Source organism: Triturus cristatus, chromosome 3_2 (genome assembly GCF_964204655.1).
Source record: "Triturus cristatus chromosome 3_2, aTriCri1.1, whole genome shotgun sequence".
NCBI classification, from domain to species: domain Eukaryota; kingdom Metazoa; phylum Chordata; class Amphibia; order Caudata; family Salamandridae; genus Triturus; species Triturus cristatus.
The window spans coordinates 437608782-437634915 of record NC_140584.1 but is presented as its reverse complement, the minus strand read 5'-3'; the positions used below and the strand labels follow the sequence as shown (position 1 = coordinate 437634915).

At 44.7% G+C, this 26134-nt stretch overlaps 1 protein-coding gene across 1 annotated transcript in view; it reads right to left on the bottom strand.

Annotated features, from left to right (window-relative positions):
- Nucleotides 1–26134, bottom strand: part of CSMD2 (CUB and Sushi multiple domains 2) — a 1634099-nt gene that overhangs the window by 634790 nt on the left and 973175 nt on the right. Inside the window, exon 7 of the mRNA XM_085648024.1 lies at nucleotides 638–715. Coding sequence (XP_085504150.1) covers nucleotides 638–715 — 78 coding nt within the window. The remainder of the gene's footprint in view (nucleotides 1–637; nucleotides 716–26134) is intronic.

The window sequence follows — 26134 nt, the reverse complement described above, 5'->3', positions numbered from 1 at the left end:
TCATACTGCACTTTCCCTCACACAGACGACTGCAAGTAATTCCTGGCAGAAAGTGTGAGGGAGAAATATTGCGCATTCCGATTTTTTCAGCTAAGAACTGCGGAAATGAGATATCATTATATTATCAACCACTCTGAAGTGCAGAACTTGGAATGGTGACGACATACCACCCGTGTCAATAACCAGATTTGCCAAGTACGATACTACGTTCCTTAATATCAGGGAATTCAAAATGAGACCCAAAATGATGGAATTTATGCTTGATTGAGCTTAGTTTTTTAAGGTTGTGGATCATCCAAATATTGTCACAATATCATTTTTAGGACTAAGCAATTTCTGGTGCTGGATATCACAATAAAAACAAGAGGAAAGTAAAGACAGCAGTTCATCTCATGAAGTGTCTGATGGAACTTATATTCTTATGCATTCCTTGTAATCAACAGAATTATACCTGACCCTTGGCTTTACTACAATAAATTGCCCTTCAAAAACACCCCCAGATACAGCAGGCCTGAAATTCTCATCTCTGTGATACTTTTTTTAGTATGCAGTCACACAGCAGTAGAATTCATAGCGTATGATGCTCTCAGGACTAAAACACAGAGGCAATATTCAATAACAAAACTATAACACTTACATACTGAAGTCTTCTGGTTGTTGTCTTTGCTGGGCAGAAGTTTCACTCCTCTGGATTTCAGTTCAATTTGCTTCTTGACTAGAGAGATTTGGACAAGGAAAGTTTCAGCCTCTGTTATCTGTTGAGACAGCGAGCAATGACCGTAGTGGCAAACCTACAGAATAAAAATCCATCTCCCGTAGTACGTGAGCAATAAACCAAGCACCATCCCATTTCACCCGACAGCTTCTCTGCTCATTCTGTATGGCAGAGCATTGACAAAAGGGAAACCTTGAGCTGTGAAATGAGTGTTCGGAGACGCACCACTCGGAGGATAGGCAAGCCCTCCCTGAGTTTCTATCTAGTTGAGACAAGACGGAAAGAAGATTACCTACACCTTTCAATTTTCAGTTCCATCAAGTATCTATATTGTGATTTTTTAATTGTTAGTTAGATCCCTATTCGGAGAAAAAAAATCAACCAGCTGCTTAGACAGGCTTAAGACACAAATCCACCAATTTCATTGTTTGACTCTCAGCAAATACCTATTAAAGCTTTCTTAAGCCACTGGCTAATTTTCTCTTCCATGCTGTTAGCTATGTACACAGATTGCTCAGTCAAATGATGTGCGGGCTACATCTGAATTAGGCAAGGATGTCTGCTGTGAACCTGAGAGATGTTCTCCGAAAACGATGGCACCAAATGAATCCATCACAATAGATTTATTCCATTCTACTACATAGTAAATTCCCATCTAATAACCATTTTCCGTCATTCAGTTACAATTGTGCCTGCATCAGATGTACACACCTTGCATCAGTCCTTATTATGAAGTCTTATAACTAGGATAATTGTGAATCTTCATTGAATAGGACTCGTTTGTAAATTCCATTTCTTACAATTTGTAATATCTTAAGACCAGAATCATCAGGGCGTGTTTTTGATCCTTATTGTCCATATTGGGATTGTGCAGAAATACCACATATTTCCACAGTTATATCGTATTAGGAGTATTTCCGATACCCAGGAAAAACCGTAACTATGGAATTTTTTCCTCAAGATTGGAAGGGTGGGGGAAATACCCATCCACTCTTAAACGAGCCCTATTACATTTGTCACAAATGCCTACCCCAGTTGACTTGTACCTCACTTGAGCTTGAATGCAATGAAATACTATAACAACATCCAGCTTGATTAATAAGTTTGTGTTGCACAACTTGACATTTCAGGGCAGGAAGGTTTACCCCGAAGAAGCAAACAGGCATAAGCATTCCAACAATTCCATCCATTACTCAGGGTTCTTCTAAGCTGCATCAGAAACACGTCATTTATGTAAACCTGTTATATTGAGTATCCCTCTCAAACACCATAGCAACAGGACATTTCTAACAATACAGCAAAATATTTGAAGCCATTCATTTGCAGAAGGCAGGTAGAAAGATACATTTGTTTATGGAACGCGTTGTCTTTTTTGTTGAAATGTCATGCACTGTAAATTATAAATTATTCATGATATCTTGAAACTGCTGCAGCAATGAAATATTTAAAGGATACAAAACAAATAACCAGGATTGAATGACAATATTCAGCATTATATATTAATTCAAATTATTAGGCAGTACCGAACCCATGAGACAGAAATAAAGAGAGAGACAAGCGGGGATCAAGTCTCAGGAGAAATTAAAGTAAAGAAGAAAATTTGTATTGGAATGCTTTTATTTGAAAACAACGATTATTGATTACTCTAATATAGCACTACCCTATGGTCCCCTGGAACATAGGCTTTATTGAATAAGTATATTTGATCAAATGTGTCCATGCATTCCTCCAGTTTAAAGATAAACGTTTCCTAGTTAAGAAGACATGCGAAAATTGTGGAGTTTTGGTTGACATAATTTCAGGGTGCTATAGCCTCATAGGGAAAAGGGGCACACAGTGCGATTTTAAATCTAGACCCTATAATCGTGGCAAAAGTCCAAAATATACATTCATGAACATCAGACCTCACACTACCTGAATGATCTGAAAATGATATATACAGAATAAAAGTGAAACACATCCATAAATTACTAAAGTTGTAATGAAAATGAACTGATAATATGTCATTAGATGTTTTCTATACATTTGTATTATGTCCATACGGACAGATTACTCCAGCAAAATTAGTAGGGATGGTTTAGAGCTCAATAACAAAATAAAAAGATTGTTAATATTAAATAAATTTTACAGTAGAAATTAAGTGCTTCTAAATCAGCACCCCCTTTTTCTCAAGCCTTCTTGCTCTCAAACATTTTCATGTTTCGGTACATATTTTAGGTCTTCTTCAGGTTTTAAGCATGTTCAAAATGTCTTCGTAAGAGTTATTCAACTGTTTTTTAACGCAAAAAGTGGCTCTCGTTTTTTCTTGCCAGACAGTAATCATACATCAAACTGCAAACTGTTTCAAATCTATACTCGATCTAAATTATTTATGTTTTCAGAACTTTTGACAACCAGAAATTCACATATTTTAGATGTTCCATTTAAAATACTTTTTAAAAGAGTATTCACCTAAAATGTTGATGTTTTTCTAAACATTTCTTCATTTTCTCAGTAGTGATAGTAACATATGTATACATTTTAAGTTCTTTCCAGGAGATGACTGCAGAGAAATAATTTGGTTTTGAGCAGAATTTTTAATTTGCACTGTCTGCTCTGTTAACATAGTACGCTACTCGTGTCAGACTGTGCCACAGGCTTATTAATTAAAATTGCCTTCCTAAAGAGCCGTTAAGGAACCATCTGCTTGCCCTGGATTATAAATTAGGATAGATAAAGCCAAAAAAGCTGAGGTTTAAATTGAAATCTTTCATAATTTTATTTATTTTTGTTTTTTTATTCTCTTTGAGCAGTGCCAAAATGTCAGGTTACATTACTTTCAGATTTAATGATAACACTAGTAAATGTTTGCAGTAATTGTTCATGTGGAGTGCAGTTTGGATTACTGTTGCACCGTAATCAGTTGGAAAACTATTTTTAAATAAAGGTTGAAATGGTTGTGATTAAAATGTCACGTTTGTGGTCTGAGGCATGTGACCCCAGTGTTTTGACCCCAAGATATTTGTTGGATTTGCACAACTATTCTGATTTAATTTGCTGTATTGAAAGCAACTTGTTTGATTGACATTTTTGGGCGAAGGTGGGTTAAAAGTGTATAATGAGCTACTGGGTCAAACCTGCACACATTTATGTGAGATTAATCAGCAAGGCCTTATAGAAGGTTCACCTGCTCTGAATGATTCCAGGGCATGAGGTGTTGCTGCCACCTACCCTGGCGTTAATACATTTCTATTCTACATACCAACGACATGGTCAAACTTCAATGGAAATGGTAAGTGATTCAAGAAAAGACGTTTGAGAAATTGGCATTAACACTACATTTATAATAAAGGTAGGTCGGTATACCAGCCGGAGCCACGAGAACATAAAAATTAAGACCATAAACCATGATAACATAACTTGTGCAAATACAGAGTGACATTAAAGAAACAATATTGATTACAGTTTGTGAATCCATACAGCAACAACATTTCAAAGTTAAATGTGTGTTTATTTGTTGAAAGGTTAAACAAAAGGCAAACTCTGATTTAGCACCTCTGGTGCTAAAGTACATAGATCTGAACGCTAGTGTTCTTTTCTGATAAATAATATACATTTTTACAGATTTAAGTAAGTTCAGAAAATGGAGGCAAGATAACAAAACAAAACAATTAGGGAAAAGTGAAAAATAGAATATAGAGGGGCATATGCTCAAGGACTTATCGCCGAGTTAGCGGCACTTTATCGCAGCCAAAGTGGCGATAAATTTATCGCCCTATTCACAAGCTTGAGCTAACAGCCCATATCACCAGTTTTCCTGCGATAGCTGCCGCAAAAACCATTGCCACGGATGACACCGGCAACTAATGCTAATGGTATGCAGAGTAGGCGTTCCCGTGCAAAAAGCCGCAACACCACTTCGCAACATTCTCAACGACCAGCCAGGTCGGCGATAAGACATGCAATAAGGCGCGTTAGCAGCAGGGATTTAACACCTGCTCCTACCTGGTATTAAGTCGGATGACTACCTGCAGTATGAAAGGGAGCCCAGACCACAGCCACACCTGAAGAACAACAGATGCCATGGAGCTACTGATCGTGCAGCTTGGATACCCAAGAGGGCCACAACACCCACTGCCACCCCCCCCCCCCCCAGGTCCCCCTCCCCCCGTGGGGCCCCACCCTGGGCACCGCCTCAGACAAAGATATTTTGCATTAAATCTACAAAATCATGAACAAAACAATTCGCCTGATGTCGCACAATTACAACAATTAACATTCATGTGCAGTAAGAAAAAGGAGAATCATTCAATCATCTATGAATTTCCAAACACATTTTATTCAAATTAAACTCAAAACAACTATTTGGAAGAGTCATGGTGGGTCTCCTCTGGACAATCTGTAAGTCACAGCCTGCAAGACAAAATTCGAGATAAGAAGGTGTGTTATGCGCTCATCAAAGGACAGAGAGAGAGCAAGAAAGGGAGAGAGAGAGAGAGAGAAAGGAAGAGAGGGAGGGAGAGAGAGAGAAAGAGAGAGAAAGAGAGAGTGTGAGAGAGAGAAAGAGAAAGAGAGAGAAAGAGAAAGAGAGAGAAAGATAGGGAGAGAGAGAGACAGTGAAAGGAAGAGAGGGAGAGAGAGTGCCGACACTGCACACCCAGGCCTCACTGCTCAACTGCTGCCACCGGTGTGTCTCCAACCACGTGCCGGTACACACTGAAGTCCATCAGGTCGCTTATCTGAAACAGAGTCCAGATTTATGAATGGCAGAGTTTATATCATTGCAGACGCCATCATCGCTTGCCAGCCCCTGCGCACACAGGCTGGTGCACCCGAGCCCCTCCCGCTGCCCAGCGGTGATTGCCCGCCCCTGCGCACCCAGGCCTCACTGCTCACCTTCCGCCACCAGCGTGTCGCCAAGCAGGCCACAACGTGCCGGTGCAAGCTCCAAGCCCGGGGCCCACGACCATGGCAGCCTCCACATCACGCAGCCCCGCACCGCAGGCCACAAGGTCACACACATGATTCTGGGTCTTGATTTCGCAATGGAAGAGATCATATCAGTGCACATGGCATCATCGCAGGCTGCACACCCGCCCAGCTCTTTAGGTGCCACTAACTCTGTGAACCACGAGGCAACGCCACATGGCGGTAGGCCTGCGCTGCCCGCTGGCTCAGGCCTACACTGCGGTCCAGGAGGGCTCACACAAATCCTTACCAGTCCGGACCGCCAGGGCGGCGCATCATCGCAGGCTGTACACCCGCTCAGCACTTAAGGTGCCACTACCTCAGTGCACCGAAAGTCACCATCCCGTGGCGGTAGGCCCTTGCCGTCCGCAGTGTATCCGGTGCCACCAAGTCTGTGCAACGCAAGTCATGGACCCTCTATGATTGAGTCTCGTGATATGCCAGGCGGACGCAGCCATGTCACCCCCGGCAGTGGGGAAGAACTGGGATATGTAGCTTCGTCATCCCTCCCTTTATACGTAAGCCGAGTGGGCTGGGTCGGCGTATGCCAGGCCAGCGTAGAGTTGTGAATAATTATCACTGGGCTCTGGGCGTGGTTCATTTCTGGGCTGGACAGAAAACCAACTGATGCGTGTGTCCCTGTCGCAGTGTCGGCACCACATGGCCCGCAATCGACACTGTTACCATGTTGCATGCACCCAGGGGGCGGCCGTGCATGAAGGGACTGTACAAGGAGCGCAAGACCGATCGGGCTGTTGGCTCATACATGCCAACCGTTGTGTGTGTATCTCTATTGGTGCACCATAACCCTAAGGCCTAGCCTCAATTGCAATGTGAAAGTCACCTCACATTTCCAGAATGCAAGCAGTAGTCAGACTAACATTAGGGATGAAAGCAACTTTGTCTCAAAACACAAGGTGGAAGGAGATCTGCACCTCCGACCTTGGTCTTGCATTCGGCAGGCACCCCCTGAGAGAGATACCATTGCAGATGATGATGACTCCCACACTACGCACAGCACTAATGAAAGACCAACGTATCCACACCCCACACAAGTCCTTGCTCGAGGTACTCTTGCATGGAATGCCCTTGACACTTACGTACACAACAACCCATACGTACAAATGTTGCACACACATACGACTCATTGGTCCGAGCTGTGGCATATCATCCACATAACTGCCGCAGGTCAGAAGAGTGCTGGTTCTACATGAGCCACCAACGCAAGGGCAGAACATCCCGGGCACATGCACAACGCCTGTCCTGTGAAACTGTACTGTGTCCGAATGCTGCCAGTTATTGTCTGATGCATTGGTCTGCATGTTGTGGACCTTGTCTTGCCCGTACTGACACGCACATGCTAATTAGGTCTACTCAACTTCACTAGTGTTCAACTGTGATGAGTGTGGATTAGAATGACAAATCGTTTGCCTCAATGAGCATTGTCCATACACAGTGAGGGACTGACTGACGCATGTCACTTAGGGGTGAGTCCCTATTGCCAGCTCCACCTCTGTCAGCCAGACATTGTGGTTGGGATAGTTGCTGATAGACCTGTGCTCTTACGTGTCTTCAGCAATGTGAGTATGGTGTCCAACTTCTTGCCATGTGGATCAATGTGATCCATCACTACAGGCTTTGTCCACCCAGTTGAGCGTGTGTAGGTATGCAAAGAGATGTTCTGTTGTCAAATGTGATGGGGGACACTACTTTAGGCCTGCCAAGTACTTTGACATTTCACACACAGCCCTGTTTCTAACATTGCGTGGGGCAAAGTTGTGAAATTGCATCATTGCTGTTTCAGAGCAATGAGGCCACAGCTAGTGCACACATGCGCACTGCTTTCATTTCCCAGGGTGTACCTTTTTTTGCAACCAATGTCCTTACATTCATCCATACTTTCATACTTGATCAATTATGGACATGACGCATCTGTGTGATTTTGAATGATTTATTCACATTCGGTGGAGTGTCGGAGCTGGAGCAGTACATGGTCATGCAAACCCCACATTACATTGTAGCCCAGCGGAGGGCCAGCCAGAGTCATTTAGGGATTCACAAGTGTATCGGAAGTGGAAGAGTACAGTCCGCACTCTGATTGCTGTGTCATTGTTAAGCAGACAAAATATGGCAGTCCATGTCAAGTTCCAAGGTGAGTGTCGCAGAGTGTTTCGGGGGCAAGTGGGAGGTGTTGTCACAAGGCATGATGCATAGGACAGAATCAAGCTGAAACAGGGCATATGGCGGAGAAGATTGCTACTGGCTCCTTCTTAATACACAGGTGGAATCACCCGCATCTTCGTCCTCTATGTCATCTGTCTGACATGTGGGTGCTGATGTTTGGTCTGCAGCACTGTGTGCCAATGACACATAAGGGGCTTGGGATGTGTGCGTGGTAGTACCAGCAGTATTCTTCAGCGACTGCCTTAGTGGCAGCAAAGCGATGATGAGGATCTGCAGGGCATGGAAGATACCAACAACTTTTCGCTGGTGTGCATCCGTGGCAGCCACACTTTCTGCATGCATCCGCTCCATGCTCTCCATTATCCTCAGCATCTGTGCCAACTCTCGGCTGACATCGCTGAGGCCACTCTGACTAGACAGTTGTTCTCTCAGAGGCATGACTCCAGCGGTGCCGGGCATGGATTGTTGGATATCATGGTACGAACTGTGGGTGTCTGTTAGGTAGTGTGTAAGTGGTCCCTGATTTGACTTAGACACCCATGTATGTCATCTAGTTTGGCAGCCATGTGGTCGAACCCCACCCGCACCTGTTCAGCCACCTTCTTCTGGCAGTCTAACACCTGGCCTTGGAATGCGATGTGTTCTTTGGTGAGGTGCGGGGAGCCAGTCATGGTGGTGGGTGCTTCCTGCTGCGTGGTCTGTGCAGGGGGTGGGGGTCTCCTCGATGCAGCTGGGCTGCCCTGCTCCTGGAGATGGGTTGCCGTAGCTGTCCATGAACTGTTGGAGGGCGTCGGTGTCGAAGGTGGGGAGGTCCTCTTTGTCATCAGTGAAGAGTTGTTGGGTCTGCTCTGCAGGAGGTGTTGATTCTCCCTCTGCAATGTTAATGGGAGATGCAGTTTAACATTGTGTTGACATGTATGTTGACGCATTGTTCAAGTTTACATACAGTCTGCATGACAATGTACATTGTGACTGTTTGGGAGGAGCTGACTTTTTGATGCGGGACAGTGGACATTTGAACTACATCACGGATTTGAGGTTGCACACGTGCATTATCATCTCACAGTTTCCTGCTATGCCAGATGTGATTGGCCAGTTTCTACGCACAAGCGGAACCAGTTATGTCCTCTGTTCTGTGGTGAGAGTGTTGCACTTTGTACCACATTGTCGTCAATGTTGATGTGCTGTTATTGCTATGTGTGTGTGCTGCATTGTGGGAGAGTCGCCCCTGCAGCTGTGATTGTGAGGAACTTGGACTCTTGGGCATGGTTTATTCGCAGATGTGTGGTTGACGTCAGGGGTTGTTTGTGCACATGGATGTGTTAGAGTGTGACCTGCTCCTTTCAGGACGTGTTCCACACTCAGCCACCTCAGTGTCATGGCGTGCACCATGTCATGATAATTGGACTGCAGCCATGCTATTTGTCATACAGTGTCACTTGCCTTGTCAGTGTGGCTCACAGACACGCAGCTTTGCTGGTTTTAAAACATGTGCATGGGTTGGTTTTGAGATTGGTGCTGTGTGGGGAGGGACCCCTTTGTGCCCATAGAGGACGTGGGCCTACTTGCTGTTTGGATGTCTGCTGCAGTGTACCAAGTGGCTCAGGGACATGATCCAGGGTCATTGTGGGTGTGCAATGTGCTCTACTTAATTGTGTAAGTGTGCCATTGTGCCCATCTCCCCCGTCCCCCCAGGCCCTGTTCGGTACTCACCCTGGTGCTGGTGTGTCAGGTCATGTCGAGCAGTGTCTGGACCCCCAACACCTGCCACCGTCTCCCCACTGATGACTGTGGACACCATTTCCTCCATCTCATCCAGCTCCTGGTATTCCGCTGGACTGCCACCTCCAGTCTGCATTGCTACCTGATGGTTCTCAGCGAGTTTCTTCTTGGTCTTGCACTTCGCGTCATTCCTGCGCCTCTTGCACCTCTCCAATTCTCCTCCTCCTCACGCCGACTGCATTCACCTTGTCCAGGATGGCCTGCCATATTGCATCTTTATTTGCCATTGACACGTTGGAGGTGATGAACAGTTGTTGGTGGTATTCTATCACCTCCGTGATGATGATCCTGTTTTCCTGCGGACAGAACCTCGTCTTCCTCGTCTTCTTCTCATTGCCCTTCTGTGACCCCGAGGTCCCAGGATGGTCCTCCTGGGGGCTTGTGGGGTTCTGGTCATCCTCTGTATTTGCTCTGGCTTCCTCCATGAGGCTACGCAGTTGAAATTATTGTGTTTGTGTTTTTCGGTGCTTTTATAGTGCATTTTCCCGCATGACGAATGGGAATTGCAGGCCTGTCGCTGGTTATCGCTGATTTTTGTATAGCGATTGGCCATATCGCAACTTTTTTGCGTTTGTGTTTCGCATTTTTTCAGCCTCGCGTTAATTTTAACGCCGTCATTTGACGCATTGTCGTGAGACTATTGCATGGTACCGCCATGTTGAGAATACAATGTTAACACAGCGTTATTTTCCCGCAATAGACTGCGATATGCAAAGTTGCGTTAAGCTAATTTTGCGATAATTATCACACATTCTTGAGAATATCCCCCAGAGTTTTCAATTGGTAAATCTGACACTTGTTTCATGCATTGGTAGGTGTTTTCCTTCTCGGCTACTGTAACTACCGTAGTGTGCAAGGACAGATTACATAGTTATTTTTTACCTTACATACTGAATCGACCACACCATGCTTCTCCACTGGGTACCCCCACCCACCATCACAGACATTTCTGGCAGTTAACGTTACCCCCATATTGCAAACATTGCTAACAGGTACCTCCTTCAGAGACGTCTCACATGCTTGTTAGGTATAACCACACACTACAGCAAGGAACTCTTTGGGATACCAGCGACCACTATCACGCAAAGCCATCTTAAGTAGAGCTGTGGTAGACATCTCTTGTAGATGCCCATTTTATAGTCCTAAATACCCTTCTGGGAGATACAAGCTCCTGCTACTTCCCTCATTCTTTTAAGTATTAACACAGCCATACACCCAGCCTTGACAGGCATGAGCCCCTGCTATCTCACAAGTCCCTGTTGGGTACCCGCTCATGCAAACCCACATCTGTCATTCAACAATTTCCTGGCAGGTAGTCGCTCCCAACATTTTACACTCTCCATTTAGGCACTGGTTTATGACATCCTAATATTCCTGGCTGGTATTTGCTACTGCCATAATATAATCTTTTATTGGCTTCTGTTAATGGCTTCTGCCACTGCTCATGTTTCTGGCAGTTGCCTGCTTCTTCCATCCGATACATTCTTGATAGATACCTATACCTGCCATGAAACATCTCATAGGCATCATCTACTATGCAGTATGTATCATTGGTTGATACCAGCTCTTCCCATCCCTTACATCCTTGACCTTCACATCCACCTTATCAAACATCTGGGGCCGTATTACAATAAGTGCCAAAGGGGCGCAACGGGCGTTTGCGCCCGATTTGTGTGGCCCTGGGGCACTTTGGTATTATCGAAGGTGGCGCAGATGTTTGTGCGTCCCCTTCTATATTACCAATAGCGCTGGTGCACATAAAGCGCCAGCGCTACCTTCAGAGGGTGTTCCCTCATTTGCATAAGGGCGTGCCCTATGCAAATGAGGGAATTCCTCTGACTCTGCGCTCCCGTTCCATATTACAGACGCAGGCGCAGAGTCAAAGAAACCCGGAGGAGGTGCACTGACAGTGCACCATTTAAAAGGTGGCTCACTGTCAGTGCGCCAACGGAGAGAAGCCCTCTGCAAGGGTTGAAGGGGGGTCCCATGGACCTCCCAGACATCTCCTTGCAGGCGGGTGCAGTCACTGACTGTACCCGGCCTGCAAGGGGATCTCTAATCCTCTTCGAAAGTGCAGGTGGGTGTAGCCAGCACAATGAAAACACGGAGCGGCTGCTCTGTGTTTTCACATGATTGCGCTGCCCCCAGGTCAGCGCACACATTATATTAGGGCGCATTGTGATTGTTTGCGCCCGGCGCACCTATTAAAAGGTGCGTCGGGTGCAAACAATCACAATGTATAATACGGCCCCTGCTGTCAGTTACCACATTCAAACCAAAAATGCCTTGCAGATACTTTTTCCTTCCATGCCACACATCCTTTGTAAATACCCGGTCCAGACATTCCTTTTACTAGGTAACGTCTCCTGGCATCTCACACACCATTGATACTAGGTACTTCCTGCCTGATACATCCCTGGTACTTCTTCCTCATCACAGCATCCCTCTCGGGTGAAAGGTAAAACCATCATATTATCTTTATGAAGTACACTACTTGCTCAAGTCATCCCACACACCCCTGGTAGGCGCTTGATTCTACAGTGCCACAAGTCCAGCAAGATACTGTTAGCCTGTCAACAAAGCTCAGCCTTTCACCTTTCTGAAGTTGCCAAATTCCATGCCATTAAATTGCTCTACTAACATCTGTTATTCACGGCTCTTAAAGACAATATCTTACATATATATGGTGCCAGCGCTAACTTGGTCCTTACTTTTTCTAATCAGATGCTGCTCCGCCACACTCTAGTGATCAAGGGTGAACAAGATCAACCACAAGCCCCTTACAAATATATCCTTCGTAGGATCAAGGTAGAACCATATCAATAAGTACTTTCTGCAAGTTTCCATTTAAATACTGATTATAGGGTAGGTGTCTGTCTACATAATTTTACATATCTCAGTGTACCCTGCTATTTATATGGGTAAGCGCTTGTGCACCCTACGTGGAGGAAGTAAACGCTAGGCATATACTAAAATGCATTATGCTATCCCACATGCAAACAATGCTATTTCTTTCTGCAGTTTTACATCCTCAGTTTGCATGCTATCTTCAAAAGCCTTCTCTATGTTAGTAAAACAAAGCAAGAAAAATGTATATTGATAAAAAACTAGCAACTGCTCTTTCTCCTTGTATCAAATGACCCTCTCCTTACTCTCCATCCTCTGCATGTCTCATTATAAACAAAAGAAACAATTGATGGGCGGAACGCTGGACAATGCAAACGTTCACCCCCAGTCACAAGGATATGGGTTTAATCCATCATTCTTTTGCTCACCACACCACCCCAGTTTGGACCCAGCCATATGCAAATCAGTCTTGACCCTGTTCCTTGTGGGAACAGTCCAGCCCGAACTGCCAAGCCAGGTCCTTCCTGGACCAGAATAAAGCATCCTGGGACCGGTTTCAGGGCATCACCCTTCATCAGCCAGGCTAACTTAAATCCAGTGGTGTAGTGAGCACGGGACCCACGTTTGGGCATACCCTTCCCACTTAGGGCGAGATATGCGGGGTGAAACCCCGAAACCGGTCCTAGGATGCTTGTTTCCAGTCCGGGGAGGACCTGGCCTGGCAGTTTGGGCTGGACTGTTCCCATTGGGTGCAAGGTCAAGACTGATTTGCATTTGGTTGGGTCCAAACTGGTATGGCATGGTGAGCAAGAAAACGATGGATTGAGGCCCAGATCTCTGTACTGGGGTGAATGTATGACATTGTTCTACATTCTGTCCATCAAATTGTTCTTTTTGCATTCTAAGCAGCATGCATTTTTTGAATAATCTTAATTATTGTATTTCTGCAAATTATCTGTACCTCATCTCAGAGATCACAACCTCCTTCTTTGAAATAATATCTCTGCTACCTAGCAATACCTAACTTCCTCTCGCCTATCCATTCAGCCCACCAACCATTTGCATGAACTCACAGTCTCCCACTAATAATCCCATTTAACTAGTATTAATTTAATCTACCACTAGAGATAATGTAGTGGAGAGTTTCTTTTAGAGTACATAACGAATCACAATAACAAACAACAAAAAAAAACCTAAAAAAAAACTAATATTACTGGATATTCTATTGATCCAGGATTGTGGAGTAGTGGTCTGCTTGTAAAAAAAAGTGCTTAAACGCCTTGTCAGGGGTAGTAAGTATTATATAAATGCAAGTACAATACAATCACATATGATGCACTTTGTAAATTCAAGAATGACCAAACAAGCACTTCACAATAAGCAGAAAAAACACACAATCAGTTAAACTTTAATAAGCACAAATCTATTGTATACGGTATAACAGTGCACTATTACAGAGCACAAGCAATGCCACAAGACAATCACGTTGGGCTCCAAGTACCCATCTATCATCAATGTGAAAGTGCAATAATTATGCACTGTCAGCAATGTGGCAGCTTAATTACACTGAGTTCCAAGTGCATCTCTGTCAGCATTGTGAAAATCATAACCTTTTGAGTCCCTTTGAGTCCCAGGGCGCCGCTGTCGGCACAGTGAGTATGGGGTCATTTTTAGTGTTGCGCGGAGATGTGCCAGCAACAGCCAAGACTTGCAATTGGCAGCTATCACAGAGGCATAAGCTGACAATCCCCAAAATGTAAGCTGGCAAACAGGAACAATAGTAGCAGCCTGCTGACACTGATTGGATTAGATGAGAAGAGATGTCTGCTGACAACTCTCAGTGAGATATCAGATTTGTAGGACTGGAAACTGTCGCCCCTGCTGGACATGTATCTCCAAGATGGAAGTGCGCGAGCACAATGTGGATTTTACATGTTCCTTCGGATAGGGTCAGTGAGACGCAGAGAAGCACGCCTATTAAGGGAGATTGCACAGAACACCAGCCCAGGCAGAGAGGTGGCAGGGAGGACGCTTCCTTGACGAGTAGGGCCTTGTGTCTGCTGTCAGCTTCCATCATATTGTGAATCTGTTCCTTGATCTATGCCAGTTCTGCGACTGGTTCTACATTAAATACGAGATAGTCCGAATGCATTATACATTTACAAAGGTTCTCCAGTTCTATGGTGCAAGCCTCTGGGGACCCTCGACAGTGGACACGTCCACAGACATCATTTCACCAAACTCACACCAGTGTGAGAAGTGGCCGCAGATGTCCTTTGACCCCTGACATCACACGAAGAGGCATACCGTGATTAATGACCCGATAACTTCACAAGATGATGCATCGTGAAGTATGTGGCCTTCTTAAATTCACTCAAAATGTATAGGAAATCCTAAAGTTAGAGGTTGTGCAAAATTCGGGGAACTGGCTTCTCCACTTGTTCACACAATGGGTGAAAAACTACAAAGTACAAACTCCATGAAATGTCTCACTTTAAAAAACATCAAGTGAGGAAGGAAAAAAACAGATACGATATTTTACATAAGAACCCCTCCCCTTCATGCATGCACACACGCATAAATTACAAGGTTTACCCAATTCAAATGCCGAAATAAAAAACACCCTCCTTCCCTTTGCACCTCTGTTATTGTCACAGAATCAATTAAAAGGTTGGAACATGAGTTAGAAAAGGAGGAATTGAGGTAACTCTTGAAACTTCTGATGCCCCTGATGACATTATATCAAACGACAATGTCTCAATGTGGGTTTCATTTGAGGAACAAATATAGTAAGCAAAATTGAATTGCTAAGGATTAAATCGGCGTAGGGAGAAACACAGGGAGACGTATACATGTAGGGTATTATGTATTTAGAGTCACTTAAAACATGTTAGACATATTGAACAGCATATGTACAATCACATGGGAAGAAAAAGCACTGCGTTACATTAATAGAAATGTAACCGATAGGATACTGTGCACAAGTGCTCGTGAAAATTGTGACGGCGCAAGTGGCACGTGCTGTGGTTTACGGGCTACCTCCTGTGGTCTGATAGTTCTTGAGAATTAGCGTGGTACCATAAATAACCTATATCTTAGCTCCTGTGGGTGCATGTGGCCCAGAAGATGCCTTATCTATACGCTGAGACGCAAGAACAAATCGCAGTAGCAATTATGACTTTTAGAGACCCCTAAAACCATATTTACCTACTGGTATGAAGTTCTGGGCAACCATCAATCCATCCACTATGACTATGACCATGAATTGGGGGACATGTGTATCATAACTTTGCATGAGGGTACCAGTGGGAAAATACAAGTTATAACATTCTCGCATCTTGCTTTAAAACAAGAAGACAAAAACACGTTTTCTCCAGCTCTAGATTATTACTTATATTAAATGACGTTTTGAGGCAAAAAGATATTGCATAATCAATCAGAGAATTCTTTGAGGTGAAATCCTTCCTACTTGGCTTGAGTTGCTGCACCAATAGGATTTCCACTGTTGGCGGCCTTTGGTAATGGCACAGATAAGGGCGGGACCCAATATTTTCCTTAGGAGTCTACTGCAGCTACTGCCACGTGCTGGCATTGCTGAATACCAATACTGCATAGGCCTGGTTCCACCTAATGCCTCTTTCTTCCTCCACACTACACTTCCTTTCTCTTTATACCACTCTTTTTTGTTTCTTTTCATACCTGCCTTCTCCCTTTTCCACTGTTTTCCTACCCTTGTCTTCCTTCTTTTTACCTTTTATGCTTTTCTATCTCTTGATCTGGGCAAAAGTTTGATGATAAAAAATAAGTCCAGATCACCAAATAGTAGTGTGGGTGCTCACCATCTGCAACAACCAGTCCAACTTACAGTCTGGAAACACTAGCAGGGCAGGGGCAAGGACAATGACAAGTAAAACGTATATTCCTTTCCAAATGGTTTTAAAATGTTATATTTGGTGACATTATGCACAACCATAAAAAAGGTTTAATTATGATGTACCAACTCTGTTTCAGAGTGTGTCTTTATGCTGCAAATCCAATAGGTCTTGCCTTGTTCAAAAGTGATTTTTTAAATAACAAGTATATGCCCTAAAATAAAAAAAATAAATAAAATATGCTGCCCATAGGACTTGTCCCTTTTTGGCTAAAGTTCCCTAAACTTTTTGCTTTCTCCCTAGACCTTTTTTCTGACATGATGTTGCCAACTTAGATGCTTTAGTCGCTTTGCCAGTGCTGATCAGTGTCAAAGTGCAAGTGCTCCCTGTCTAAAGTATAATGGTAATTGGTTGTCCATGATTGGTATGTTTGCCTTACTAGTAAGGTCCCTAGTAAAATGCACTATGTGTGCCAGGCTGGTAATGCAAATGCTACTAGTGGGCCTGCAGCACTTATTGTGCCACCCACACAAGTAGCCTTAAAAGAGAGAACTCAGGCCTGCCACTGCACGGCCTCCGCACAGTTTATTAAACTGCCATGTTGTTCTGACAAGTGCAACCACTTGCCAGACCTTAACCTCCCCTCTCTATGCACATCAGACACCCCTATGGTAGGTCCAGGGTACCCCCTGGGCAGGGTGCAGTGCATGTGAAAGGTAGGACATGTACTAAGGTGTGTACCATGTCCTGACAGTGAAATAATCTCCATTTCGTTTTTCACTGTTGAAAGGCCATCTTGCACATAGGATAGAATGAGGAGGCTGTGTAATATGTTTTCCAGCCTATCTTCCCTAAGGCTTAAGATGGAGAGGTGAAGTTTAGTGTGCCTGAATGCACAATGTAATAACACATCTTTTTATGAAGGTGGTTTTTGCATTGTGTGTTTAGAAGCCCCTCTTTTAGAAGTGTCTGGGTTTTTGTGCTCTAACACTTCTGTGTGTCTCTGCCTGGTTGTGGAGTGACTGTCTGTATTTGAAAGTGATACGATCTGGGGAATGTCTTGACCCAGGGAGGAGGTGAGACAGCAACAGGCTGACCTGCATCTGGAGTGTAGGGGGAGGAATAGCCCTTAGAGGTGAAGAGGCCTGGGTTGCTGCCATAAAACAATTGTCCCATCTCCTGCTGAGTGATTGAGAATCCAGACCCCCATAAATCAAAGGAAGAAGGCGTCACTGGCAGGGAGGCACCCAGAACTGGTTTGAACAGGGGTCAGTGCCCCCCTGAACACAAAGACTTCAAAGACATTTAGGGGTATAACTATGAGAGCTGAAGCTCCTGAACTTGGGAGAAATGGATTGATCAAGATTGAACAAGACTGAAGCTACTTCGTGGGCAAGAGGAACCTTTGCCAAGGAAGAAACAACGAATAGACTGAAGGAAAGGACTGACCCTTGCTGTGTGTTCATGGGCTGGCCTGCAGTTTGCTGTTTCAACAAAGGAGAGGGTAAAGGGACTTTGTTGTGTGCTGTGTCCCCCTGCTTGAAAGGAAATCGTTGTTCTGTGTCCTGAAGTAACTTATCCCCAAGGGCCCGAGGTGAGCTGACTCCCTGTTGCGGAAACTCAGGAACACAAACGTTTCCAGGAGAGTCTCAGTGACGCTGCTTGCGTGTGCTTTGTGCAGCCTGAGACCCTCCTAAGGAGTGCCCTGTGATCGTGGGCACCTGGAGTCCAAGCGAGTCTCAGTGATGCTGTGTGTGTGTGCTTTGTGCAGCCTGAGATCTTTGTGAGGATTGCCTTGTTATCGTGCACAGGTGTCCAAGTGAGTCTCAATGATGCTGTGTGCGTGTGCTTCGTGCAGTCTGAGACCTTCGTGAGGAGTGCCCTGTGATTGTGCACCCGAAGCTCAAGGGAGTCTCAGCAATGCTGTGTGCATGTGCCCTGTGGCAGCCTGAGATCTTCGTAGCAGTAGCGGCCCAAACCGGCAGCCCCGGAGGAGCTGAGCCGCCAGGCCAAGCTGTTGCGTTGCCAGAGCAGGACTTCGAGCCAACCTCGTCGAGGGAGGGCCCAGAATTCACTAAGATTGCATTGGAGGTCCACGTCGCTGGAAAAGAAGAGGAGAGTGAGGTTGCACCCCCCAGGTAACGTGTGTCGACACCTGGGGCGGAGTGCGGGCTCGGAGGGAGACGCTCTTGGCCTCTCTCATTCCGGCAGCGCGAGCCTCTGCTTCGGCTCGTATCGCGGGCCGTACTTGCCAAGGGAGTGGCAGTACCGGGGCCGGAGTGCGGAGCTGCACTTTTTGTTACACCATACCCATGTTGGGGGCAACTATTGACAGAGGTTGACTGCGAGTCAGCAGGAGTAGCGGAGAGACCGCCTAAGGCACCGTGATCGATGCTGGAGTGTATTACGCATTGCATTATTTCTGCATAATGAACTACCTGATTGTCGTATTACACATTGCATCATTTCTGCATAACGAACTACCTGATTAGTGTATTACGCATTGCATTATTTCTGCATAAAGAACTACCTGATTGTCGTATGACGCATTGCTTTGTTTCTGCATAACGAACTACCTGATTAGCATATTACGCCTTGCATTATTCCTGTATAACAAACTACCTAATTAGTGTGTTACGCATTGTATTATTTCTGCATAACAATGTATCTGATTGTTGCGTTACGCATTGCATTATTCTTGCATTGCAAAGTGCCTGATTCTAGCATTACAAACTGCATAACATTGTATTAGGACTACAGTGGAACGTTTAGAAGTGCTCATTAATATCGCCAGACCTTACAAGGACTGGCTGGCTTAACTACCGGCCAGGAGGAATATCACCAATATACATATGGTGGATCTATATCGTGTAGTCTTATCGTATATCTTTTTATATAAATTTATACTTGTTTTTATGAAACTCGTGTGGAGTCCATTTGTGGTGTCATCTTTGGGTTACTGTGAGCAAGGATGCAAAAACTTTACACATTTGCCTTAAAGATAAGCCTGGCTGCTCGTGCCAAGCTACCAAGGGGGTGAGCGGGGGCTATCTGAGATGGTGTCCTTCCTTTCCCTGATGTGGAAACGAGGGTCCCTATTTGGCCTAAGGTACCTACCTCAGCCAACCAGGGATCCTGGGTCTAACACTGCCACTTAAATGTGGGCACCTTATGTTTGCAATATATATGTTTTCTGATGTTACTTTGTGGTAATAAATGCACACAGGTGAACTGCAGTGGAGTGGCAGCCCATCTCCCTCTTACCCCGTGAATGGGGGGGACCTTTTTGGGAATTGGAATATATATATATTATATATATGTATATATATATATATATATATATATATATATATATATATATATATATATATATCAGAATTCCAATTCCCAAAAAGGTCCCCCCCAGGAAAAGTTCAACAGAACCTTTATTCACAAACTGGCACACCCTTTCCCAATTCAATAGCCAATCCCTTACGTGTTTCGGTGCTCCTGCACCTTAATCATAGGGCGGGGCCTGCACAAAACCTGGAGCTTCACTACAAGTCACTTTCTCCCATTTGCATGCACTCTCCAGTGAGTAGCATGCTGGGCTTTGTATTGCCAATGTACTTCCCCCTCGGTGGGGTCCAAGTATTTGTCCAATATTTAAAGGAATCCCCAACATTTTCACCTAGTTAAAACCCTCCAGTGGGTCTAGAGAAAGTTAAATATATATATATATATACACGTTGGACATGGCCCTTCTTAGGGGATTTCCCTAAAACTTTTAGTTTTTTCCTCCTGGTTTATGCTGATTCTCTTTTCGTGACCTTAGGACTCTGGCCACTTTTTCACTGTAATGCAGTGTGAAAGTGCATGAGCCCTTCCTACACATACTAGTAAGTGGTGCTTACTTGACTGGTTTACGAGCTGTACCTGTGAGTGCCCTGTAAAGAGATGCACCATATACCATGGGGAAGTACAGCACAGGCTAATAGTGGGATGAAGCGCTGATTGTGCCACCCACCAGAATAGCCTGTCAAACAAGTATCGGGCCTGCCATTGCAGGTCTGTGGGGTTGCAGTTGTGCTCATGCTTAGGTTGGCATTGCTCACTCATTAGCCAACCCTGAGTTGGCCTTCCACTACCACTAGAGCCCCCTAGGGTAAACCCTGAGGGGCGTAGCAAGTGGTAGGTGAAAGACAGGGCAGGTACACATGGGTATTCCATGTCCAGGTAGTAAAGAACCCCCATGTAGGTTTTTCCTTCCTAGGAGGCCGACTCTTCCCATGGGACATTACCGGGGTTTTGCTGATTCCCTGCTTGTGGCCTTAGGGCTCTGGGCGCCTTCCGACTGTAAATGCAGTTTTTTTTTTTTGTTTTTGTTTTTGATCCTCATCTCACCACTAACGAATGCAACTTGTCTCCTGTGGCCCAATCTTATCCTGGGCGGCCCAGGCCGGAGTTCTTGCTATCGCCTGGGGCCAACCTGGCCTGCCTTTTTATACCAAGGCATGGTGTTAATCATTGGACCGTATATTATTACAACCTCATTGCAGTTCGCCATTCAAAAAAAGGTTCCCAAATAGTGCTATTCCTTCTGTGAGTTAAAAGTGTTTCTAATCGTGCAATTCTCAGTGTAGCTCTCAACCAATTATCATACAGCGGGGGGTTAGGATCCTTCCACATCTTGCAAATTTCTCTGCGAGCGATCAAAATAAAACAAAAAAATAATGCAACATGTGATTCTCCCAATTCATCAATAAGTTCTACTTCCAACCCAAACATGACTCTAACTAGGTTCAAAGAAAGCTTAAAAATACCCTCTATAGCCCGTTCCACTCTACTCCAAAAGAGTCCTATTGTCACACATTCATAGAATATATGGATATCATCCGCTTCTACCAACCCACATCTAGGGCAGGAGGGTGGTGGATTTATAAACCTCGCAAGTTTTTTTGGTGTGTAATATAATCTATTTAAAGTGAAAAAATGGTTCTTTTTAAGAGAAACAGTTCTCACATATTTATATAGTATTTTTAAAGAATAATCATAAAGAGTGGCTGAGTCTACCTCAAGTCTCGTTGAGTTCCATACCCTATTTGGTGCGGGAGAGTGCGCTTCTTCCGCTTCCAACATCTTCCTATACCAGAACCCCGCTTCTCTCTTCCTGGGCCCTGGAGAAGAGAGAATACTCTCAATTTCCCAATTTCCTCTGATATTCTCTTCCTCAGCCTTAAACCAAGAGCAAAGTTGGATATATTTAAACCTAGAGAAGGAGTCCCCGATCCTGGACTTCAGTACCTCCCACGGGAGGACTCCATCTGATGTTTGAAAGTGAGCCCACCCTTCCTACACGTGTTAGGAAGTGGTGCTTACCTGATGTTTTTAAACATGTCTCAAGCCTGCCATTGCAGGCCTATGTATGCACACTTGCATGTATGATGTCTTTAAAACATGTCTCAAGTCTGCCATTGAAGGCCTGTGTGTGTGCACTTGCACCTATGATGTTTTTAAACACGTTTCACCTATGATGTTTTTAAGCATGCGTCAAGCCTTCCATTGCAGGCCTGTGTGTGCACCATTGCACCTATGCTCAGGTTGGCCTTTCTAAACCACTGGCTATTCCTGAGGGGACCTTTCACTACCACTAGAGCACCCTTGGAGTATGTCTTAAGGGTGAAGCTAGTGGTAGGTGAAAGGCAGGCCTTGTGCATGTGTGTTCCCTGCCCAGATAGTGAAGAATACCCATGTGTGTTTACCTATGAGGTTTGATCTTCTCATAGGTTAAGATGGGGGAATGATTGAAATTGCTTCAGGCTGCAATAGTCGTTTGCAGTGGGCAGCCTCATAATGTTTCCTTGGATTCACAATGACAAACCCTCTCCAACGGTAAAGATGGATTTTTCATGGGTAGCTTAGAAATGCACTTCTAGAAAGTTTGTCCACCACTCGGGAATTTTACCCATGGGATGTGGAGCAGAAGAGGGCTGAGAGCGATAGTCATTCAATCAAAGGATTCCACAATGTGCCTTCTGGCTCCAACCCAGTTCTGCAAAGCACGGGGATGGGAGGGTCACGCAATCCCTTGACCCTCTTCTGACAACTCTCTGTAGCGTTCTGCAGCCCAGTCAATTACTCTCACCACTCAGAACAGATCTGGGCAATACTACCTGGCAACACAAAGTCATTGGGCCGGGTGAGGAGAGGACAGTTGATCCACAGTACTGAGGCACAAAGGAACAATCGATGAATGGGGGTGAAGCAGGGGAGCCTCTCGGAAGAAGGAGGCACCTCGTCAAACACACGTCGATCAAAGTACTATCCGGGCACCATGGAACACAAATCTGCTCCTCTACACCTCCCTGGAAATGAGGCACAACGTCTGGCGCACGTTGGTATGTGTCGCACCAGACAATTTCGGTCACACACAAAAAGAGTACAAATTCTGATCCTGCCTGGAAATGAGGCACAACATCTGGTGCACGTGGTTCTTAGTCGCACCAGACCACATTCCGTACCTCTCTGGGAATGAGGCACAATGTCTGGTGCGTGTTGTTCTGAGTTGCACCAGAAAATTCTGGTCACACACACAGGCGCACGTTCAGCAGTGCTGCATGAGGTAGAATGAGTCACTACTACAGGTATGCCCCCACCTCTGAGGGCTACAATCTGTGAAGCGGACACCACACGCAATGAGCATGCAGTCTGCGTTTTGCACAAGAGTGATGCGACACAATCAACGAAGCGGGCCACTTGTGGTCCCGCAACCGGTGAAAATCCTCACCACCAACAAGACGCTTATGCACATTGAGGACCCACAATGCAGGGCCACACTCCTTAGATGTGGGCAGTACTTTTTGGGGCTCCGCACAAGGCAATCCCGTCACCAGGCTCAAATCAGATGATGTGGACACTTAAGAGGTCACCGCTCTCCAACTGTCACAGGTAGGTGTTGTGGGTCCCTCATGGGAGGTCTTTGATTTCTCTGACAATTCCACCAGAGACCTGGGGTAAGCCAATAAGGCCTTGAAGAGCACACTTCAGATTGCCATCAGGTAGTCAGCCCAGGCCAGTCACTATTCAGAAAGTGTGCACGGTCTCTTCCAATAGCATTAATCCTCCTTCTGCACAACAGATTCCCCTGGCAGTGTGCACCATCCAGTTCCAGGATATCCGGTCCCACGACCCCACAAGTGTATCTCTCCCTTGCTGAAGTATGGTGCTAGTAGTTATACTGTAGGGTGCCTTTGAAGTTGGGCATGGTTCAGAGGGTGTCCATTGAACCATAGATGTCTCCCCTAAATTTCAATCCTGTCTGCCATGGGGCCATGGAATGCAGATCTTAATCCTTAGTAGGGTCATGATCTGGCTCCCAGAGGCCAAGGGTCAACACCTCTTCCTCCACTCTATCAAGCCAGACCCTCAAATGGCAGAGGTCTGTTGTTCCAGTTGCATGCCCAATGTTTATAGCTCTCTTTGCTGAATGCACAGATGTGCTCCACGATCCTCCAGTGTGGACTGGAGGCAAACTAAGAGGCACAAAAAGACTTTTAGAGCAGAGAAATGCCCACTTTCTAAAAGTGTTATTTCTAAGCTATTAATACCAAATCCCTATTTACCACAGGAGAGGGTTTGTCACTGTGAATCCAATTATAGGAAACATTATGAGGCTGCTCCACTGTGAGCCACTATTGAAGCTTGAAGTATTATCAACCATCCCCCGTGTTAACTCATGGGAAGAGCAAACCTCATAGGTAGTGAGGTGCCCTCAGGATTGGCAAGTGGTTTAAAAGGCCAACATGAGTATAAGTGTAATTACGCACACACAGGCCTGCAATGGAAAGCTTTGACTTTAAACACACCATAGGTGCAAGTGCGCACACACTGGCCTGCAATGGCAGGCTGGAGACATGTTTTAGAAACATCAGGTAAGCACCACTTCCTAAAGTGTGTATGAAGGGTGTGTGCTACTTCACACTGTATTTACAGTGAGAAAGTGCCTGGGGCAATAAGGCCACAAAAAGAGAATCAGCCAAACCCATGAGAAAAAATCAAAAGATTTAGGGAAACACTACCTCAAGCATGTCAGGTCAGACAATACCCAATAGCTTAAATCATCCCACCTTTTCAATGTGTCTTCCAGTTTTATTACATGAAATTACCGAGCCTCTAGTTTGTTTCGGTGTCTCCTCATCTTCTAACTCATATTAAGTTGAAAACCCAAATTCACACACATTTACAAGACATATACTTGGATGCCCTGATCAAGTTTATGGCTGCCTATTGTGTGACATATAGATACAGCCAGTGGCCTTTGAACCTAGGGGTAGCTCAAAAACATGTATGTGTCAAAAGTCCAGTTCCACACTAGTCTTATCCCGACTTGCAGTATTCCAGCAGCCATCTTGTCCAACACAAATCTCTAACCAACATATGATAAATCCCAGCCCCGGTGTGGCTCTGGCTATGTGGAAATTTCATATTTCTTTTACATATGCCAATTATGGCCTGTATGGACTGACTCCTTTTTCTTCTCAAAAATTAATTCCACATTTGGACTGCCACCTGCACAGGGAGTATTGGTGCATTAAGAGTGCCCCTAATGGGCATTATGGTGCTCAAAAATACATTTCTTACTGCCCAGTCCTCTCTGTGCTCTATATATAATAATGAATCAAAAATTGTAATCAAACAATGTATATACAGCAATTGCATAAAAGAAATTAACTGAAATTGATGATTACATCTCAGCTGTGAGATCTATAGTCCGCACAATGCCATATACTCAATTACGCCGCTCTATTGTGGACTGAAGACCCCCCTGGAAAGCTGTCTCAACCTTTGTGTGCCCACAGTTCTTCATAAATGTTCAGTCCCCTCAGTACCTTTGTGCGTAAGTCAATAATGTACCTTGACTCTAGAGCCTGTAACTGTTTAGTTCTATCACATCCTCCCTCATCCTTCTATATTTGATCTAAGCAGAAAACCCTGAGTAGATCTCAGTTACTGTTATGTTGGGTCTCAAAGGGCCTGGCAACCACGTAAGTTTGATTCCTATTAGTGAATGCCTTTATATGCTTCAACACTCTTTTGTGTATGGTGAGTAGGACTCCCCCCTTATTGTTTCTGACAAGGGCAGACCAGGCAGTAAATTACAAAATCTGAATTACAATTTAATAACTTTGCAATTTTTTAGTATTTCTTAATGCCTGGAACAGCATTTTCCTGTATTTTGCTGCTATATTTGCATGCTTTGCATCTCATAGAATGAAAGAACCCTGTGACAGGGTCTCTCCTTGTTGCACTGTTCTTAAAGTGACTACGTACCAGCAGATCCTTAGGTGAGGCGCCCCTCCTATAAGTTATCTGTGCTGATGAAGGTAGCTTTGAACCAATCATATTGTCCGATTGCAAAATTCTCCAATTCTGTTTAAATACTTGGTACATTCGAGATTAACTATAGGAAAAATTAGTTATCATCCTTTATGTTCTTACATACTGTCTCCCTCTAGGGCCTCACTGTCCTTTATCAGCAGTTGTTGTCCCTGTACCTCTGGCACCTTAGCGGCCGCTTTTCTTAAAACTCACTGTGTGCATCCTCATGCCTTAAATCTCTGTACTGTATTGCTTTTTGCCTTCTCATATTCTCCTACTGTTGATCACTTACATTTCATATGCATTAGCTCCCTATAGGGGATATTGTTAATGAGACTCCAGGCATGTAACACAGAATTTCCTGCAGTGGGTTTGCGATAAAGTGTGGTTTGAAAACAATTATACTCTACATATATAAAATCAGGTCCAA